The sequence below is a fragment of the Peromyscus californicus genome, unplaced genomic scaffold (genome assembly GCF_007827085.1).
Source record: "Peromyscus californicus insignis strain IS unplaced genomic scaffold, ASM782708v3 Scaffold_7__1_contigs__length_154581171, whole genome shotgun sequence".
NCBI classification, from domain to species: domain Eukaryota; kingdom Metazoa; phylum Chordata; class Mammalia; order Rodentia; family Cricetidae; genus Peromyscus; species Peromyscus californicus.
In genome coordinates, this window is record NW_026294595.1 from 87,193,973 (window position 1) to 87,216,646 (window position 22,674).

Below are 22,674 nucleotides of genomic sequence, written 5' to 3' on the forward strand. Positions count from 1 at the left end.
AGGCTTGAAGCAATAAAAAAAATTACAAGAGTTACCTCTTATTGGTCAAAAGAACATTCCTAGGGTAAGCAATAGGACGCCGAGCCATTTACCATGGCAACACAAGGTTTCAAGCTTTCAGGACCACAGGGAGGGGACACAGTGCCCAGTGTGACAAACTCTGAGACATAGGTCTTTATGAGCAGATGTGGCAAGTGAAGAACTGGCATGCTTTTCTTAGGGAACTTTATATACATAACCTTGGTTAGACACCTGCAACTCTGACCTTGTGCATAATTGTAAAGTTTTAAACTTATGATCTATTTACAAAGGCCTTTAGTCTAGTTTGAACTTGCTCTGAGGTAAAAATGAGCAAAATTCGTGCAGTTAGTCTTAGACTGAGGAGAAATTGTTATTTTCTTGTGTTAGTCTGAGTTAAAGGAACAAGGTAGGCTTTTAAGTGTCTACAGTCTTGGTGAAACAACGGATCCAGCCATGAAGCATATCCTAGTATATTGTCCATATTTCAAAATTGTACAGCTCAGTGAGAAGTCCTCTTCCTGACCACCCACAAATGTGTGTACCCAAAGATTGAGATGCAATCATGAGATTACATATACACATTACATGAAAATGCATGGTAATGGGGAGATACCGTAACTATTCTTGTACAAGTAAAATTATAGATGAAGGCAACAGTTTTCAGACCCAGTGACCTATAAGCTTTGCTCAATAGATTATCCCATCGAGAACAGTTCCTCTAGTGGGTTGACACCTGAATTATCAATTGCTATAAGCTATAATTGTGTCATGGCCCACAATATCTCATGACAATCACTCCTGACAGTGGTTGGTGGTTGGAAAGAAACAATTATCTGGAAAATCCAAATGATGATTGATTGTCATTCATTTCAATCTATAGACAGACATGAGGAGCATCACTAGTGGTAGGGCAGAAACAGATCTTGCAGAGAGGTGGTTAGATGACTCTGGGCCGTTCTTGGGGTATTACTCTGAACGTCAACCATGGCACATGCTTTTATTCTTTTTATTTACTGCTAAGCCTCAAGATGGAATTCAGAGACAACCCTGTCATGACTGGAGCTTGCATAGAATGCTCAGGAAACAGGAGGCAACACTTCTATGCCACATCAAGTTTCTAAGCACAGCACCATCTAGAGAGAGAATGATATTAACGGGACCCTTTCGCACAAGGCCACAGATGGCAGGGGCATTTCCATTAAAGAAGTTTTATTTTCTAACTCTAGCTGTTAGCAGAGTTCTGGGATCTTTTTGACTTAGACCAATGGGTAGGAACAGCACAAAAGGCTCTCCCTATAAACTCTAAAGCTGAAGCAAGAGAGGATGTTCCTCAGGGGACTGCACACACCAAAGCCTATTCCAGCTGTCTCATCCCAAGGTCTGGCAGAATCTTCAGATTTTCTCTCTCTTTGCTTTAAGTGAAGGAAATGTGAAGCCTTACTGCAAAGCTTCTACTTTGGAAGCTTCCGAGCTTCCAGATACACGGGAAGCTTCCAGATACACAAGGCTGTGACAATATTAAGTGCTATGATGGTCTAGGCCAGGGACCAGACCAGGAGACAATGAAACAGATAAGAGCTTACTATTTGTGATGCAGAAGAGGATAGAGACAACAATGACTGCATAACTCTTCTGAAACAAAAGAGAAGGTACTTCCTACAATGGTTGTTCTCACTCTTCTACAGAAGACCTAACAATCCCTACTGAGGATCTTGGATCTAGGATGACACACTGGTGACCTGAAGAGTACCAGTACATAGGGCACTGTACCTTAAGGTGATTACAAAACATGATGTTTAGTTTCAACAGATGGTTCTCTTAAAAGTCAAGGCAAGATTTGCTGCCTTGTTCCATGTTTTGTACCGAACAAAGAGACGCGGTATGATTATCACTGGCCTCTGGGCTGTTGTTATTAAAGAACGACACATCAGCTTCCTTTCAACCATCTCTCTGCCCACTCCTGTGCTATCACAGAGCTGAAAGAGCCTTCCAATTATCTTGTCTCTGTATTATTAAAGCAGATACAATACTACAGTATAATGCACAAACATATTACAGTACAAGTCTATTATCAGACAGCGTCCTAAGAATAGAATTTGTTATTCTGAAGGTCAGATCATGTCCCTGCACAAAAAAAGGCATCTCTTTCATCACAGCACAGATAATCTTTGAAAACTGAGCTACTCTCAAACAGTTCTCTCTTTGATAGCATCTCTCTGCTCAAATACTGTAGTATACCCATTTCACAAGGTGAAGTCCAAGGATGCTCAGCTCCGGTTAGACATGAATTTCCTGGATGAGAAGACTGAGTCTTGACATGTAAGGCCACAATCTACACTGCATCTACCTTGCCAGCTCGATCATTTATCCATCCCATATATAAATCTCTACCTTCTTACTGTCCCACCCCTTCCTGAGGCTTCCTGCTGCTATAACCCTAGTCTCCTTGCATCTTGATGGGGTTACATTTTTCCTTTGACTTACTCATTCTGGATTCTTTATTCAACATTCAATTCAGATGCCACTTGTGTGAGATTTTTTCACTCCGCATTAGTCACTTGCTGTTTATAACTCATGTTCTGCATTATTAGTCACCTTTCCCTATTTTCATCTTACTCCACAATTAGAAAGGAGCTTTTCTGCATGGCCACCATTTGCCTTTGCTCCTGTGTTAGACTACTGCTTCTCAGAAGGTAAGGTATATGCACATCGCCAGAGCCTCTGGGGAGAATGCAGACTTTGATTCTGCTGTGGGACTGAGATTCTGCATTTTTAACAAGGTGGGATATACCTTGAATATCAAGGCTTTATACTTAATGCAAAGCTATTCAAACTTCACAAAGTTCCCAACACTGCAAGTCAGACAAGATTCTCATCTTTCTTAATGAACCAAAGGCAGTAGATACATAATCCCCTTAGGTCACACAGCAATAAAGTCAGGGAAGAAGTGTTGTTGGTCTATGGACTCTTCCTATTTTCCTTGGGGGAAACACCTGGATTGTCTAGTCCTTCGTTCTCTTCCTGAACTCAGGGATACAGCACTGCACATGCTGGGACCCTGGGATGACTCCCTACACTGCACTGATATCCTCTGCTGTGTCTCTTTCATTTGCATCCAAAGCCGCACAGTTGCCATTCCATCTGCCGGCAATACACATCTTCCCACTCAACTCTCCAATCAGGGCATTCTTCAAAATGGATCTTACATCTGTTAAAAGGCATTAAAGTATGACCCCCACCTGCATTTAGTGATTCCTTTTCTCTAAGAAAACAGATTCAGCTGCAACCTTTCTAATTCCCCCAATATTAGACTCCTGGAGACCTCTTGAGTGGTTCAGCTGGACTTGTACATTGCAGACAACAGGTGTCTGTAAAAAGTATGTCCTCAAAAAGCTAAAACACTCTGTAAGTAACGAACATTTCTATCATGTGAACAAGGCTTTATATATTTTTATTCTCTTGCTCATGCAGTTACATCTCTCTAGTGTCTTTTAGACAGACTCTTTATGTTCATAACCTCTCAGAAATTCTGGCTAAAAGTAGTTCTAATCATTTACGGAGGGGGAAATGAGGCTCATAGAGGTTGAGATGTCACAAGTAGGCAGGTGTAGGATGAGGGCTCTTGTCTCCAGACTCAGAACAGCATCCTTCCTATCTGAAATCATGACGCTGAGTACAGCACACACACAGCACAGGGACGAGCACGCAGCTGTGTTATGTCACTGTCAGAATTTCAAATCTGGGAAGAACAATGGAATTTATTTCTATCCTCTTACACTGATAGACGAAGAGTCTGAAGCCCAGAGCAGTCAAGCAGTCTCCACAGGAGTTGCACAGTTTAAAAGGAGCAGCGCTGCCAGCTTGTAGTCCAGCGCTCTTTCTTCAAATGCCAGCAATCTGTGTCTATCTTGTACGGTCATGCAGACAGAAAAATAATAAGCGCTAACTGCTCCTTTGTGTCGCTGCAAGCATTGCCCTGATTGTCCTCCATCTATGGCCAATAATAAGTACAACTCTGCTTTGGTTTCCCAGTGTGTTTGAATTTCAAAATCAATTATATTTCATTCAAGGGAACAGCTAAATCTAGCTTTTGTGTTCCAATGGTTCTCATCAAAGCATCAAGTTCAATTACACAAACAGGCAGAATGACAATTCAAATCAGAATAAAAGGATAACTCTTTAATCCACTGATTTTTCTTTCTCTCCTGCCAATGACATTCCACCATACACAATTACCATTTCCATTGCACTAAAGCAAATCTGGGGAATCTTAAAATGTCAGGGCACAGGACATGGAATTAGCCTCATGACAGAATTTATATTTACAATCACACACTGACTGTCACCATATTTTGTCTGACTCTTCAGAACTTGCAGTATAAAGGATGGAAGGCCATCTCTCTTGGGGTTTTGAATATGGAAAGGATAGTGTACTCTTAATAGAGTACTACAAAGCTCCAGCAGCCCACCCGTGTTTCCCTAGTGGTGGATTTACCATTCTCAACCTCATAGTCAGCAAAGGCAAGTTCAGAGCCTTTGTTGGTGATCAGCAACTCCCCATTCAGTGTGAAGATCATGGAAGCATCATCCAGGTTAATCATACACCCGACCACATCTCCGGGCTGCCAAGTTCGTCCAAAATACCCACTACCTTGATGCCAACGCTGACCCTGCAAAACAAGACCATAGTCTTAGAGAAGAAGAGCAAAAAAAAAGCCCAAGAATCCCAGAAGCTGGAGAAATGGCCACAGAAAGAGGATCTCCTAATTTCTAGTGGCAGATGATCTCTATAAAGAGTCTATCACACATAGCCCACAGGAGTAGGTGTCTATCTTACAGATGAATGAAATTGGGACACACAAGTGTCATGAGATAAGATGGCCTGAGTTTCCTGGTTCATAGTCAGCCTTGACAGTAAACACAATTCTTCCTAGCACATACAAAAGAATCTCAGTACATTGGCTTCATAGTGTTGAGTGGGTTACCCCTGGAGCAGAGCCAGCCATCATGGGGGAAAGGGCAGAAGTGGAGGTGATTACTGAGAGGGTGTGGGATATAGTCTTCCCCTTTCTCAGGATCAAAAGCAAAGAAGCAATCACTACACAATACTCATTCAGTGTCTATTATTCAGTGGTGGTAGCTATCCTCTCTGAAGACTAAGACCCAGACACCCAGTAGTTCCAGCCTCCAAGGAAAACTCTAGAATAGTAAACTTGTCTTGATGGAGTGTGGCTACTGAATGGACTCACCCTGCTGCCTTCAAACACAAAGGCTTGGTCATCAGCCCCCAGTTCAATGTCAGGACGACAGCCTGGCCTGGCCCAGCCAACACGCATGTCTCCTCCAGTTATCACTTCAAATTCAAAGTACCACTTTCCAGACTTTACGGCATATGACCGCTCTACCCGGAAAAATCGAATCTTGTCTATGCTGACCTTCTCAACAGTGGGGTCAGCTACTGTGAGAAGCAGAAGATAGGGAGGAGGGAAAGAGAGGTCACAGACTTTTAATTATGTATTCCTCAAAGAACTTGATGTCAACAACTAAGATGATCATAGGCCTCCCATTGTCCAGTGAAGCATTTTGTTTATACCATAACACTCATCATTACTGTCATGACACCACAACAATGACATGAACCAACATTTACTGAATATTGACTTCATAGTGACTTCTTCACAATAACCTTATAATGTCAGGATGGAAAAAGTGAGGGTCAGAGAGGTTCCATCACTTGTTCAGCAACAGAATAAACAGAATAAAAGCTCCGAATCCAGGACTGATTCCATCTCATGAACCACCATGGCCTTCAGTACTTCCAGGGTAAGTTGCAGGTAATAGAATTTAACTTGAAACTGTCATTTCCTGATCTCTAAATAATCTGGCATTCAAATTTTGGAGGATGAGAGACAATAAATGTGATTTGATTCTGTAACCAGGTATCCTGAAAAGCTTAGCTACCCAAAAGAAAATGTATTCACCATAGGGCTGGGTCACAGAAAAGCACATTGTAAAAATGTCTGTCAGTAGGCATGCACAGGTTCAAGCCAGATGGCATCGCAACACTGAGAGGGGGAAGTAGACATGATCTCCCATCCCTAACCAAGAGGCTATCTCCAATTGGCAATCAAAGGAAAAATTGGGTTTTTTCCAATGGAGTCTCACTGGGTATATAAACCATGCTTAAGGGAAGGCTTCATACCCAGCTGTAGATGGTCAACACAAAACAACCTCAATGGTATTTTCATAGATTTTTTTTGCCTCACATTGCTTTGTTTGAACATTAAAAAAAAACCTTATTGGACTTTTCCTTGCATATTATGGTTTTCAATTTTGTGTTTTATGGATTTTTTTGGTGTGTGTCTCTTGTGTTTTTCATTATTTTATTATTTTAAATTCTGCTTTTATTTTTCTTGTTTTTTTCTTTCTAAAGAGAGAAAGAAATAAGGTGAAAGTGTGGAGTTGAATGTAGGGAGGTGGGGAGGATCTGGGAGGAGATGGGGAGGGGAAATCAGGATCAGAGTATATTGTATGCATTTTCATTTTTAAACCATCTGTCAATGGGATAATGCTTCATCCCTGTTGTGGGATGTCATTCTGTATGCTGTGAATATGTGTTTCTCTGATTGACTGATAAATAAAACACTAATTGGCCAGTAGCCAGACAGGAGTATAGGTAGGGCGAGTAGAGAGGAGAATTCTGGGAAGAGGAAGGCTGAGTCAAGAGTTGCCAGTCAGACACAGAGGAAGCAATAAGACAAGGCAGAACTGAGAAAAGGTACCAAGCCATGTGGCTAAACACAAATAAGAATTATGGGTTAATTTAAGTGTAAGAGCTAGTCAGTAATAAGCCTGAGCTAATGGCCAAGCAGTTATAATTAATATAAGCTTCTGAGTTATCATTTTATAAGTGGGCCACAGGACTGTGGGGGCCTGGCGGAACTGGAGAACCTTCTGACTACAAAGCTTACCCTCCAAAATATACCACTAGGCAGAACAAATTGAACTTGGTGGGTTATAAAAACAAAAATGGACATAAAGTTAGAATGAGGAAGGGTGAGAGCAGATTTAGAGTTAGGGGGAGGAGAAATGGGGGAATATAATGAAAACACATTGTATGCACGTATGAAATTCTTCAAGAATACCACATTCTAAGAACTGTACCATTTCCCATAGTATAAATTAGACCTATTTAAAGGTAACATTTCCCCATAAGAGGACTTGCTTAGTAAACTATTGTGATAATAAATGATCACAGCTTGTTACCTAGTTCTTGGTCCGATGGCTCAATGTTATACCCATAACCAACAAATGTTCGTACAGCTTCACGTAGGCTGTCCCTATTTGATTTCTTGGTACGCTCATCCAGTAATACATATGGCACCAGACGGGGATTTCTTTTGTTCTTCAAATCCTATGTGAAGCCAAAGAGAAGGTGCCAAGAAAACATATTTCAGTTTTACAAGCAGCCCATCCTGCTCACATACTCCTGACTGCTTGGCTGGCTCATACTAGTCTATTAGATTTTCCCCATGTGGCTTGATATTTAGCAGTGTGCATATTTACCACTTCTCTTCAGGATTAAATGAGTATAAAAGGAGAAATCTTACTAATGCTCAAAGCTAGCATTAAAAACACACTTTAATAATGCCAGCTTGCAAATAAAATAAAGTGTCATGAAATTGGTTAACAACCTCCATTCCGAAGGTTAGGCCGATGGGGACTGTGTAGCTATTCCCTTAAGGAAATTCATGCTACCATTTTACTGTCAACACCCCATCACAGCAGCATCTTAAGTCATCAGAGAGACACTAGGAAGAGTGGCAGAGGCAAAGTGTGTCCATCCCATCACAAAAGGTACATTGTACCATGGAGTCATCCTCAGTTCCTTAGGCAAGACTATGAGAGTATTGAAAGATCAACTACAAGGAAAGCCAATCAAACTAAGATGCATGGCACTCTGTCCAAACCTCCTCATTCCCAGGCCTCCATGTTTTTAGTAGCTGAGTTCTTCTTGCCTTCCAGATTTCCTGGAGGGAAGTTTGGAAAATTTCAAAGTTTGAAACTTAAATACGCACCCCCCCCCCCCCGCCCCAGCTCCTGTGTTTGAACATCTGGTCCCCAGCCTGTGGTGCTGTTTTGGGAGCCTGTGGAATCTTTTAAGAGGTGAGGCTGGGCTGGTTCAAGAGACACTGGGTGGTAGGCAAGCATTTAAAGGTGATGGCCCCATCCTGATCCAGAAAGATACAAACAAGCTGTGCTATAAGCTTCTGCTGCCCCAACTAAGCTCCTGTAGCCATGTACTTTCCCCCGCTATGATGGACTAGACTCTAAATCCACGAGCCAACTCCTCTGCCCTTCTCTTCCTTTAAGTTGCTTCTGTTGGGCATTTTGTCATAGTGATGAGAAAAGTCAACACAGAGGCTGAGGTATGGGTTAACTCATGTGAACTTTCTGAATTCTAACCCTTAGTGATTAGGGAAAGTTGGGTCAAATGGCTTGCAATGAATCCTGATTCCAAACTCTGTTGGATTCCTTGTTTTGAAGCCACACACACCTAACTGAGCTGTTAGGTTGCTTGATAATCAGGCTAGGAGTTCTAGTTCTGCCCAAGGATCCTTAGTTCAATGGGCTAAAGTGTGTGTGTGTGGGGGGGCTTCTGGGCAGGTTGCTTCACTCCTTTTCTAGGCTATTGCCCCCCTGAATTTACCTCAATGTAGCTATTTGGGGGCCTTGTCAGAACTACTGCTGACCCATGATGTTGATTTGTTCTCACATCCTATCCCTGAAATCTGTTCCTCACCTGGGTCTTGGAGGGTATCACAAAAACTTAACTCTGTACAGTGAAACAATATGACAGAGAATGAGCTAAAATACATCACCCTGTGTGCATACTTTATCAGTGAATCTCTAACTAAAGGAAAGATAAACTTTATCCATTTCTGCAAAATTGAAATGACGCCTGTAGTCAATGTCAATGTGACAGTTACAAATTTCACCAGTCCATGATTCTATAAATAATAAACAAACAACAGTGTGAGGGACAGAGTGCAAGGGCAATGCCCCATTCCAATCTAGCATGCTTCACAGCAAAATGACATTTTGATGGATGACCACATCTACTTCCGTAGCATGCTTGACCCAATATTCCTTACCTGTTGAATGCCATAGGTCCATCCTTGTTTTATTCTGTCCTTTGCCCAAACATTGTGTGCATTTTCTGCAAGCTTATCCACTAACACTTCTTGAGGTGGGAACAGCTTAACATCAGACAAATCCAAAGGGGCTGGCTTATACCCATTGGACATCATATAGCTACAAGTAAATGCAAAAGTGTACATACTTTGAATAGAGTTTTACAAATTGATCCTTTGAAAAGTTTATGTATGTATAACATATCTTTATCAATACCCTGTTATCTCCTCTAATTGCCTCCATGTTTCCTCCGACATACCTCACTTCATATTTCATGCCTTTTGTATTTTTAAATAATGCATTGAGTCCAGTTGGAACTTCCCATATCTGCATGGGTGCATGATCATCCAGTGGAGCACAGGTAACCTACCAGTAGCCCCCTTCAAGAAAAGTGACTCTCAGTCTCTAGCAGGCAGCCATCAACTGCCAATAGCTCCTCCTTGGGAGGTAGTGTCTCCGGAACTCCTCTCACCTCCTGTTTACCTTTTTTTTTTTTTTACTGGCTTGATCATGTGTAATTCTGTTAATAACCAGAGCTGTCTTCTGCAGATAAGTACAGCTGCTCTGGGTTCATGTGTGCAATAACCACGTCATGTCCATGCGACAGAATTTCACAGCACTTCTTCCCACCTTCTAACTCTTCCTACATCCTCTTCTGGGATGTTCCCTGAGCCTTTGGTGCTGATACAGCTAACCCATCTATGGCTAAGCATTCATAGTCACCTACTCTCAGTACTGTAAACAGCAATGTGTCTCTGTATTAACCAGTTATTTTATTTTATAAAGATCAAATATACAGGGGTGGGGAAAAAAAGATCAAATATACATACATCACACATACACATATTCACTAAGCAAATGAGGGCACAGACAAAATTTCCCCTCTTTGGTTGATAGATAAAACAAACTCTCCTTTGTGTTCACAGATGAAGCCCCTAATGTACCTACCATCTTATAACTAATATAATCTCATAGACTTCAAAGTATAACATGAAGAAAATAGTTAATACAAATGCATTCTTAAATCTAAGAAAACTATTTATGTGTCCTGCAAATGATGGACACACTCAGCATGTTGCAACACTAGCAGAAACCCCTCCATTATATTTAAGAATCAAAAATGTTAAAACCAGATTGGCAAGGATAAAACCTTGAACTAAGGGCTTTCTTATAAATTAGCATAGAACGGCCATCCATTCCTGCAAAGCTCATCTTTTCTTCTTGGAATTAACACAAAAAGCCATGATAGCAGAAAATTTGTGAGCTTGAAGTGACTTTTGCAGTTGGCTCTCCAGCTCAGGAGTCATGTCCTCAAATGCCTATAATATGAGACATAGCATGTAAAAAATGTGAAAGAGTTTACTACGACTCAGGTAGATACATGGTGTAAGGGGGAAGGTTGTGTACACTATGAATAAGTTAACTATCTGCAGAGCAGTTAATCACATCCATGTGGGAATATGAGTCCAGAGATGCCAAAGGACTTTAGGACTACTGACTGCCCAGACTAGAGCAAGAACTTGAATGTGACAGTCTAAGGCCCATTCTATAGAGAACACTCTGGACAGCACAAGATACAGAATCTGTTGTAGTCACAGGAAACCTCTTTGTCTCTACCTTCTCAGGAGAGCTGCTTCTGGCAGACTCAACATACATCAACATATACTGGTTCTAGCAACTTCAGCTAGGGGTGTGCCTCTCCAGATGCCATCTCCTATGATTTCCTTGACACCAGGTGCTATGTGTCATAGTGACTCATCAGTGTGGGAGTTCAACAAGGATGGGGATGGTGAGCATTTGATTAAGGCTGGCACTGCTTTGGCTCCTATCATGACATTTGTGTTTTATTGTGTGTGTACCCAGAGCTGGCACTGAGGAGCAAGAGAATGAAACAGTGAATGAGCCAGAAGATGTATCAGTGAGCAATTATCTGAATGTGTGACTTTGCCTGAATGTAGAAGTGGGAACGATAGCAGGACGCACAGATATAGAGAGGCAAATGGAATGTTGGTATAGATCCTCATTTCCATAAAGGACTTAGGTGTTAGCCCAGTGCCAGAGGAGTGGAGTGAATAGCTGCAGTGGCTAGGAACCATTTCCAAGCTCTTGACAAGTGCTCTTCCTAGTGACCAAAAATCAGTGTACTAATTTGAGGTCGGTATACTTCCTAGCCCCAAATTAACCATAGTGGTATTAGGTATGGCCAGAAGGGGCAAAAAGAGAGAGGGCTTGAAATGCTTCCTTACAGTAGGCATTTTCTGAGGGTCTCAGTGACATCTAAGTAACTGAGGGAACATTCTAAGATGCTACTGAACATATGTTCTGTCATCTGCCTTTGTACATGGGCCTCCAACCCTCTCGGCATTCACACTCATCTTGAGTCATTAGAAAATTCACCTACTTTTTGGGCAGTTTGACTCTCTTGAGATCCTCTTCAGCAGCTGGATTCACATGAGCAATGTGGCACCCCAGGGCCAGCAGGGTTCTGTGATGTAACACAAGGTAGAGTCTGGTGTCAACTGCAAGATGAAGGATAACAAGAGCCCTAACCCATGTCTGAGCTGGTTAAGTGGACAAAAGCCATTCCTTTAGACCAGAAGTTGGCCAACATTTTCTGTAAAGGGACAGACAGCAAAGCTTTGTGTATATATATCTTTATGACTCTGTCACAACAACCTAACTCTGCCATTATGGAATAAATATAGCCACTGATAATATGCAAACCAACAAGCCCAGTTTTATTGCAATGAAAATGTATTTACAGAAACAGGTGGCTGGTTTGTTTGTCCCACAGGCCATGATCTGCCAACTTCTGATTTAGATGATAACAGGCGTAAGAACATGAAAGAGAATCTGGTTAATTGCCCCACGTGGAGACATTTTCTAGTTTATAAATTCACTTTGAATTATATCAAGCAATTGATTTCATGGAATAGACAGGATTCTAACATCAAATCTTCAGGTCAGCAAATATTTGCTATGTGATGCCAGTATAGCACCTTGAGCTGTACTTGATGTACCAAGATACATAAAACTCTTTGGAATTAAAGATAGTGGATATGTGAGCCTATGAGACAAAGCAGCTTACATCTTTGTTATGTCAACAAGACAATGTTAGAGTGTTCTGCACTGACAGAGAACAGGAATATACAAAGAAACAGCAGGCAACAAACAAAGGGAATTAAAAATTGGAGGTACCAATGTGGATTAGGAAATCTGGGTCTTTTTTAGGACCATGAATGGGATCATTGCACAATTGAAAATTGATTTAAAAAACTTGGGATTTTAGTAATCAAATCATATTTTCTTTTGGTTTTAAAACTACTTTCCTTTTTTCCTTCTGCCCCTCCTCTGATGCCTCCTGCATTCCCCCTTCCCCCTTATTTCCAGAAAACAGCAAATGGCACATGGTCTCTGGAGAAATATATATACTAAATAGTAATGTGGGTCAGCTCCTCACCATTCTAAGATCTGTGACATGAAGAATCACTGCTGCCTGTGATTTATCAGTGTGTCACGTTTGCTGACAAGAGGGACACACCTTTGCAGTTTAGCTACAATGCATCAAATCATCCACTCACTGTCTAGTCCACATTCAATTAAACACTCACTTCAAGGTTTCCGTTGACATTTGCAGGTTATAATTCTTCTCAGTTTCAGGGAGCTTTGAAAACTCTACAAGGCAGGGGTGTTGTCTTTTGTTGTCATCTCGTATCTAGGTGACAGTATAAGAAAGAAGAGAATTTAAGTTTTGACAGCTGGCATTGCTCTGAAGAAAGAGAAACGAATATCCTTCAAGGGCCCAGGCAATACATACCAGTCAGGACAAAGACAGCAACTTGCTGATAAGTGAATGCATGTGCCTGTCTTAGGAACTAGTGCACATGGTTCCCAAGTCGTCAGTGGCTCAAACTCCGTGGATTTATTTCTACACAGGTGTCTGCACTTACAACATGATTTTCCAGAGAGGTAATTTTACAAGTTGTAGGTGTGCTTTTGTTAAAAATTTGTGTCACCATAATGTTACTGGAGGACAGTAATCTTCTGACCGTGGCTACAAATATGGACCGCATGTATAACCACAAAGGGCTACGGATATGGACCACATGTGTAATTTCAAAGGTTTTAACAGCCGTGTTAGAAAAAAAAACAAAGAATTAGATCAAATTAATTTTAACAATGTATTTATTTAGCTCTATACATGTAATATATTGTTCTTATTCTGATGGTAAGAATAAAATAGTGTAAAATTAGTCTTAAAAGTCCAGTGTGAAGCTGGACATGGTGGCACACGCCTTTTATCCCACTACTCGGTAGGTAGAGGCAGGTGGATCTTTGAGTTCAAGACCAGCCTGGTCTATAGAAGAAGTCTCAGGACAGCTAGAGCTATCTCAAAAAAACAAAAAATCCAGTGTGAGTTTTTTTTTTTTTTTTTTTTTTTTGCATGTAAAATATGTTTTATTGTTCTTTAAAAGGGTTCAGGATTTGGTTTTAAATCAGGCTGCACACCTTTCAAAAGTTTGACATCTCTCACCATGCCAAACTGGCTTCCACTAGCAATACTTCATTAAATCCAAAAGAAAAAAAAAGTTTTAATTTTGAGGAGAAAAAAAAAGTCCAGTTCTGAGAACAGTTAACATTAGTCTTATTTAAAACAATATGAGGGCTGTTTTATGTTGCTTTATCCACCCTTCTCCTCACACAGAACCAGGAATGTAACTCTATCTCAGGCAGGCATTGATACCGATGGACACCTGCATGCACATAACCTCACGGGAACACATGTGCTGGGTTTTGATTAATACCAGCAAACCCTTTTCCACTTGACATGTCCAGTGTGAGTTTTACATCCAATACAGAGCACATCACAATCCTGATTAGATACTTTTCAATTGTTCAGTGGCCATATGTGGCTATCACACTGAACAGTATGGATCTGAGCATCACCTTACTCCATTCATTTAGTCATTTCATAGGTGCTTGAATATACTAATCTAGATTTTATGAGCTTACTAATGAGGTCAGATAGTTCCACCTCCACGGAGTCAACAGTCTAATGAAGTAGGAAGGAGAGATAAAATATTTGCAAGAATGAAAGCAATTTAAAATTACACTTGTGTTGAGTTCTCTGAAGGAGAGATTTCAAGAGCCTACTGCAGAGAGGTGATCTTTCACAAGGACACTGTGTTGTGGCAGTTATGGACATACATAGGTGTTAGAGTGCAGGGGCCTTTTCAGTAACTAATAGGAATATGCATGACTAGAGAGTGTCCGGGTCATAGGAAGCTGTAAAACTCACCTATCCTTCTGCTTCCAGAAGTGACCTTATACAATCACAGAGCAAAGTCAATTTACATCCTCTCTGAAAAATGCTTTCTAGTGCAAGGGACTCCCTAACCCCCTCTGGTCTCCATTAATCTTAGTGATACATCTGAAAGCCACGTTAAACAACTTCTGATTCAAAATGATGAATCAGCCCGCTACCGCCACCCACACAGAGCAGACTGCTTTTTCTGAAGGGAAGAAGGAGAAATGTGAGAGGTGTCCAGGGGTGAGGGGGTGAGGGTGGGGAGATGGAAGCATCCACTGTCCTCTAATAAAAGAAACCAGAGTTAGGAGGTAAACAGGAGGTGGGTTCCCAGCTGTGCTGTGAAGAGCAGGGTTTCTTCAGTGCTAGCTGTAGATGGACTGAAGAACAAACGGGCTGCTACTAACTGCAAAGGTTAGGCAGGTTGTAGGGAGAGAAGCGTTTCAGTTCACCAATTCCCATTCTCAATGAAATGTTCAAGGGACCCTTCCTCATAATATCATAATCCTCCCAGGTCTGGGCCCTGAAGCACATACTTTGCCAAAAGTCCAGCCGAGTTCTATTTTATTCATTCCCCAAAGCTCATGGATATTTTCAGCCAGTCGGTCTCGGATCTTCTCTAGGTGAAGTGGCAAAACAACCTGAAGGAAAAGGAGCAAGAGAAAAGCCAGAACTACAGGAATGGACTGGATGAAAGTCTCAGGTGCCCCAGCTGAAGTCACTGCAAATGAAGAGGAGGGGGGGCTGCTCTGTTGAGAGCTCAGTACTTGGCTTGAGTCTGGTTCTTCCAAACTTCTCAAATTATTCCGTTGCTTTAGTTCTATGCCTTCACATGTCCAATCTGAATCCTATCAGAACTCTGCAACACACAAACCTGAATTTGATCCTCTTCCCATCCCAGAGTGGAAGGAGAGAATCAACTCAAGAAAGCTGTTCTCTGATCTCTACATGTGCCCTATAGCACAGGAGTATGTGTGTGTGTGCCATTCAAGCACTTATCATTTAATATACTCACTCCCTGGGGGAAGCCTTTCTTGATAGGCTGGTCACTTCCAGGGAGTCTCTCTGCTTTCCTGATATTTTGTTCTTATTTCCCAACAGAGGCCACAAACTGAGGACCCACTTTCTTTTCTCCTATTTTCTTTTTTTTAAAAGATTTATTTATTTATTTATTTATTTATTTATTTATTTATTTATTTATTATGTATACAGTGTTCTGCCTGCATGTTTGCCTGCAGGCCAGAAGAGGGCACCAGATCTCATTACGGATGGTTGTGAGCCACCATGTGGTTGTTGGGAATTAAACTCAGGACCTCTGGAAGAGCAGCTGGTGCCCTTAATCACTGAGCCATCTTTCCAGCCCTTCTCCTATTTTCTTTAATTTGTTGTCATTATTATTTTCATGTCTATGGCTCGACAGTCCCTAAGGAATGGGAGATCCAAATAAAAAGTAGATTCGGATGGCTCTCGGACAATGCCTAGTCCTGGGCCCACACTTGCTTGTCAGCTGTTAACAGGAGCTAGGACCCAGCTGTTCACCTCAGGACAACCAGTGTGCTTGGCTTTCTAACCCCAGCTCTAGTATGATTACTAGGGTTTCTATTACTAAACCTTCACAATCAAAAACAATCTCAATTGTTGTGGGTGGATAGAGAGAGCTCATGGAGACGATACTTCATAGAAAAATGTATACACTCAATGAAATTCCCAAAGGATTAACAAAAATATGAAAACATTTCAAATACCATTGTAATGTAATTTTTTAAAAAGTCATTTAATGTAAGTGACATGATGTTTTTGATGAGGAACACAATGGGAGAGGTTATTAGTAGACAAGTTATAACTGTGCATGGCTTTTGTTAGCTAACTAAAGGCCATCTGTATCAACTAAGTGTTCCATCATTGATCGTAGCCCTAAAATGGATTTGCAGGCTACAGGAACTAAATGCTTCAAAGAAAGGGGAAGATACACTTGCTAGAGGAAGGAACCTCCACAAATTAGTGTGAATCATAATCTCAGTGGTTCCAACTGGTAACTTGGGACAAAGCAGCATGGGCTTGACAATTGCTCCTGGGGAGTCTCAAGCCCCAGGGTGGCTGCTTGAAGATGGGGTCCTATCTCCTAGCCCTTAGTGAGGAGCTGGGCTTGAAGTAACCAGGAAGAAGTCTAGTTGGGCTAAGCATTAAATGATCTAGTTAGTCATTATTAACCTACAAAGTATTTCTTAATGTCCCCTAACGGGGGCTTTGAGTATCTTATATTTAAGTTCTCCTTTGACAATAATTTCCCAGAATGATAGAGTCTAAAAAATTACAAGGTATTCATGGTAATGAACCACATCTCTTCAAAGAGTTCACAGTAATAAAGTACATCCTCTTCAAAGAGAATTTTCTTATTGGCTAGAAGCTTTGACTTTCTTACAGAGTCCTTAAAATCTCAGGTTTGGGTCTAGACATCAAAGCTCCCAGGACTTGTATATACACTTCTTTCATTTCCAAATCCTTAATTCTGCATTGTCTTTTTATTCTTCTGGTTGTTGTGATAAAAATACACTGACAAAAAGCACCTTAAGGGGAGAGTGGGTTCATTTTGGCTCACAGTTACAGTCCATCATGTCAAGCAAGGGTGTAATTTTTATTGCAGGAAAGAGCTTGAGGGGTGGCTGGTCATGTGGTAGCCACAGTCAGGAAGGAGGAGGAGATGGATGAATGGTTATGCTCAGCTAGCTTCTCCCTTTATGCAGCCCAGGGAATGGTGCCACCCTCTATAATGGTTCTTTCCACCTCAACCTATTCAAAGTAATTCACCACAGCTAACCAGAAATAGATAATCCCTCATCGGTGTGCCTGGAGCTTGTCTTCTGACTGGTTGCTGATACTGCCAAGCTGAAAATCAACGCTCATCGTTACACACATGTTTAGAGAACTCTTCTTATTGTTGGGTTTTCTCCTTATTTGTTTGAATTCTGTTTACCCAGCCCCTTCAGGAAGTTTGGTCATAGTAAATTTGTGTTTCTGACAGGTTAGCAGGGGCAGTCAGCCCAGAGGTATTCCTGCTTGCTGGTCCTTGTCACCTGCACTGGCACAAACAGCTGTGTGTTCAGAGAACTTGCTTCTATCTCTGTCCCTAAAGCCTCCTGTCTGTGAAGGAGTCCAGGATATCAGAATATGTTCCTATGGAATAGGGTTATTTTAAGATGAAGATATCTGGGAACAGCTGCTGCAGAAAGTGTTCTGGTCTCTTATCCTTCTAAAGGAAAAACTCTTCTGAAGAATTCAACCATTTCTTCCCAGGGAAGACTGACCATTGCCACCAGAGACCTGTCATCACCATACCCAGACACTGTCAAAACAAAAAACCAACCATGTCTCCTAAGGACCCATTTATTGTTCCTCAGAGTTATTTATTTCTTCCCTTCCCCTTATTCCCTCCTTCCCTAGTAAGAGTATAATCTCCAAAGTCCATCTTCCTCTCTGAGTGGCTGTTCTTTGTCAATGCTTTACTAGCTAATTAAAATACACCTTTTCTATTGCTAACCTGTTAGCTCAAGTTTAATTTGTGCATCCCCAGTTACAGAACACGGGAGGGTAAAAGGCAAGTTTTTCTTCTGTTACATCTAGACCACACAGTAATCAGACTCTCTGATTCTTGGGATCTCTTAAAACTCACAAGCTCCTCAGTTTCCCAGAAAAGCCCTTCTTTACATCCCAGAGGTGGAATTATGCTTTGAAATGAGCAGGGAGATGCAGAGTTTTCCATCTTATGGGAGATTAAAATTACTATCTGTGCATGAATAAGTTAGGTATGATGGCATATGGCTACAGTTCCAGAACTTGGGAAGCTGAGGCAGGAGACTGCTCAGAGTTAAAGCCAGCCTTGGAGACACAGTGAGGAGATTAGCTAGGGCACCTGAATGTAATAGAGTGATATGAATGTTATGGAAATGCCAACTGAAACATTTTATATGTGAAAGGACCAGTTATTAATATATACTGGTAACTCTAAGTGCTTTAAAGGCAAGGTCTTTTTTCATTTATTTCTATAGCAATTGTTCTCAATCTATGGGTCATAACCCCTTTGGGGGCTTGAATAACCCTTTCACAGGGGTTGCATATCAGATATCCTTCTTATCAGATGTTTACATTATGATTCATAACAGTAACAAAATTACAGTTATGAAGTAGCAATGGAAATAATTTTATGGTTGGGGGTCACAACAACATGAGAAACTGATTATTATTATTGAAGGGTCACAGCATTAGGAAGGTTGAGAATTACTGCTCTATAGCATCTAAAATAGTAATTTAAATAGCTCTGGTGGAGTTGAGGACATCAATCTGTTGTTTAAGCCAACACAAGGGCCTGAAATTGATCCCCAAATCCATTAAACTGCCAGGGTCCCATATTCTTGTAATCCCAGCACTGATGAGGATCCATAGAGTTCTTTGGTGAGCTTCAGGACAATGAGAGGCTCTGACTCAAAGGAGGTGGAAGACTTTCCTAAGTATGAACATTCTTCTGGCCTCCATGCACATGCACACACCCCTCGCCCCACATTCATGCCCCATACTCCTGCACATTCACAAACATGCATAAGTACATGCACACATTAAAAGAAATGGCACTGGTGTAGAAAGCCTGCTGAAAGCTCTATCATACCACATGAATGTGAATGAGGTACCCATTTGCCAACCACTCCTACGGAGTCCACACTATACCCTCTCGGTTTTATTTCCAACTTGCTGTCTCCCTGTTCTTCCTTCTCACAACTGTCCATCCATGTGAGACCTGACATTGGCACCTGTCCCTCCTCTATGTTTCTACTTCCAGCCCTGATTCATTCCATTGCTGTTATATCAACTCCTCCTATGCTGTTCTATCACTGCCCAGTGCCCCCTTCCATTTAAGCTTCATAAAGGTCCAGATGGAATTCCATCTGTTCTCACAGACTCTTACAAACATCCTACCCTAAAGGACATGCATACTGTTCATTCTGCATTTATTACATCTGACCTTTAAAAAATAACTTATTTGCTTCTTATATATTCAACTTGGATATGAATTCTCAAAGAATATTGGATATTTATCTGCATCCTTTAAAGAATACAGTGCCTTATGTGGGGCACACTCTCAATATGTTCACTGAGATTGCCTGTCATTTACAATTTGGACTTACCTGACTGGTATCTATGGGGCAAGGGATGAAAGAGGCTTGGGAGAGGAACTGAGTGGTACCCAACAGATCCCTAACACCATCAGCATCACGTTTATATTCTTTGACAGGCTCCAATCTCATCTTCTCCTTTGGAAGTAAGGCTTCATAGCAAGGGGCATAGCCAGAGGGAGGCAGGAACTTAAATTCTCCATGCCGACCACCCATCAGGAAACGTACTCTGTCATTTCAAGAAGCAGAAGAGAGAGGTCAAAAAGCATCCTATTTCAAATAAGTGAATATTAAAGGTTGTATCCACATTCAAAACCATACTGTTGGGAACTCATTGAATTCAAATTCAGAACAGCAAATATCCTCATGTCTGTAGAAAATGACAGAACTGAGTGTCTAGGCACCATGCTAAAGTGAAGGTCAATGACATGTTCTTAAAAGTTTTGTTATTCATAAGTCACTTGGTGTTTATTATTACTGTAGTAGGTAATTACAGTAGCTATTACCTCAATATTGAGAACATAGCAAGATTCTTCTCTATAAAAATCCCATTGAAACTTCACCATGGAAATGTGTCTTTACTTGAAGTAAATTACCCATAGGCAGGTTAAAGAAAATACAATAAAATTATATAGATAAAATAGTAAATGCTGAATATTCAGGCAAAATATGCAATACTAGAGTTTTCAGCCCAGAAGAGGCTGCAGTTCCCAGAGCAGCCATATGAGGACAGTAGTATGCTGTGGATATTGCTCTGCATAAATAAAACACTGATTGGCCAGTAGCTAGCCAGGAAGTATAGGCGGGACAAGCAGAGAAGAGAATTCTGGGAAGTGGAAGGCTGAGGCGGGAGAGACCTGCCAGCTGTTGCCATGACAAGCAAGAGGTAAGGTACTGGTAAGTCATGAGCCACGTGGCAACTTATAGATTAATAGAAATGGGTTAATTTAAGATAAAAGAAGTAGGTAACAAGAAGCCTGCCACGACCATACAGTTTATAAGTAATATAAGCATCTGAGTGATTATTTTATATATGGTTTGTGGGACTGCGGGGGCTTTGGTGGGACCTAGAGAGAAGCTCTCCAGCTACAGTAGTAGGTGGTGGTGCAGGAGGGTAAAAGGGCAGTTGGTACCTGGGATGTCTTTGCCTTCTTAAGGGGCACCATCTCTCTGTTGGCATTCAGGCCTGAACGCATGGTCCATCCAACTTCTAAATCACAACCTTGATCCACACACTCTATTCCCCTTCACACACAATTGCTTAATCTAATAGCAATTCCCGACAGTACCAATTCTAAATTAAAACTGGGCCTCTGGCTGCTGGTACCACCTTGGTCCAACCTATTCTCAAACCCCAGAGAAGGAGAAAGGACTCTTTGGAGCTCACAGTAATGGTAGACAGACAATAGTTACCAACACACAAAAAGTATTTTAATTTTTTTTTTTTTTAGTTTTTTTTCGAGACAGGGTTTCTCTGTGCAGCTTTGCGCCTTTCCTGGATCTCGCTCATCTAGACCAGGCTGGCCTTGAACTCACAAAGATCCGCCTGCCTCTGCCTCCCAAGTGCTGGGATTAAAGGCGTGCGCCACCACCGCCCGGCCGTATTTTAATATTTTAATCTAGCATTCTGGAATAATTTCAGTTGTCTATAAGTAGAAGTTAGGTTATGGTAAATGCCAAAATTTTCTGCAAAGAGGAAAAGGTAAACACACCATTCGACAGTGGCACTTCATACGATCCTAGTTCAGTAGGAAATGTACCTTTCACAAATAAACTTCAATTACATAGAATAAAGAAAATAGACCACAGTTTTAGGTAATTAAAACATAGTAATATATATAGTCCTTGGCGGCTCAATGATAATCTCACGGGGAAAAAAAATCAATATAAACCCAGTGTTGGCACTTGATATTCACTCACTACTTCCATCCTTCCATCAAAAAACAATGGCTGAGCCTACACCACTCATACCTGACTTTGCAGTGGGGATTCAGTTATAAACAACATATCCAGTGTTCCTACTATAACAAAAGCAGGTTTTCAAGCAGGTAAATAAGCTTAATTTCCAATGAGGGGGCATCTGATGGAATAAAGCAGGGATATGTGATAGAACTCAGAAAAAGAGGTGGCTTCTAGAAATGGCATCAAGAAAGGACTCTTTGTGGAGAAGTCAATGAGCTGAAGATGTGGAGGAAGAGAGTCTCAGGAGAGGGACATGTGCAAAGGCCCTGAGGTAGGAAAGTACTTAGGTAGTGCTATGGGTGAGGACACTATCTACCCGAGGAATAGAAGAAGAAATATGAGGACAGGGTTGCATAAAGCAGTCTGTATGCCCTGGCTAGGTGGGAAATTGCTCGTGGAGTTTAAAGTGAGGAAATACAGTATTCTTCTAGCACTCCTATGTAGATAGGTCTGGGGACCAATTAGTAAGGTCTTGAAACAAATCAAGAGAAAGGCAGTTAGGTTGGGCCAAGGTGATCTAAACAGCCAGATGCCAGTTTTGTTTTGGCATTAGAGCTGGTAGGAATTGCTGGTGTGTTGGGTGGATGTGTAGAGGGGGTTGATATAAATGGAGGAAGGTTATGATTAAGCAAAGCTTTCAAGCAGGACATTTTGCACTAGGCATCACTTCCTTTAATTGGAGCATTCTGGGAGGGGAGCCATGTAAGAAAGTCTCTGTGTTGTCTGCATAACTGCAATTGTAGAAATATCCTAATTATGAATCTGGAAAATAAAAATCCCTCCAAGTGAGAAATGTTAAGTTTTTTCCCTTTCCAATAAGAACACATTATTGAAATGGCCTTTTATAAAATGCTGTTTTAAAATTAATTATAGAAATCACACAGAGCCTCCCACTTCCCTATTTAAAAGCACTAAACAACAATGGTATAGAATTAGAACCACAATTGTCCCTGGGAGTGTGCCTACACAAAGTGTTATGCATTAGGGAATGATTTTTGTGTATAAAGAATATGAGCAATGACG

General features: G+C 41.2%; 1 protein-coding gene across 4 annotated transcripts in view; it reads right to left on the bottom strand.

Moving 5' to 3' along the window:
* The window catches only part of Ryr3 (ryanodine receptor 3), a 521,392-nt gene that overhangs the window by 202,719 nt on the left and 295,999 nt on the right, over nt 1-22,674 (bottom strand). For 3 of the 4 annotated variants that reach the window (XM_052725780.1, XM_052725782.1, XM_052725781.1), the window contains exons 20-27: nt 19,702-19,918; nt 15,061-15,165; nt 12,828-12,931; nt 11,618-11,701; nt 9,177-9,336; nt 7,288-7,435; nt 5,271-5,476; nt 4,517-4,691 (exon numbers count right to left, since the gene is read on the bottom strand). In XM_052725780.1, coding sequence (XP_052581740.1) covers nt 4,517-4,691; nt 5,271-5,476; nt 7,288-7,435; nt 9,177-9,336; nt 11,618-11,701; nt 12,828-12,931; nt 15,061-15,165; nt 19,702-19,918 — 1,199 coding nt within the window. Of the gene's footprint in view, nt 1-4,516; nt 4,692-5,270; nt 5,480-7,287; nt 7,436-9,176; nt 9,337-11,617; nt 11,702-12,827; nt 12,932-15,060; nt 15,166-19,701; nt 19,919-22,674 lie in introns of all 4 variants that reach the window. The other variant, XM_052725779.1, reaches the window with a different exon arrangement.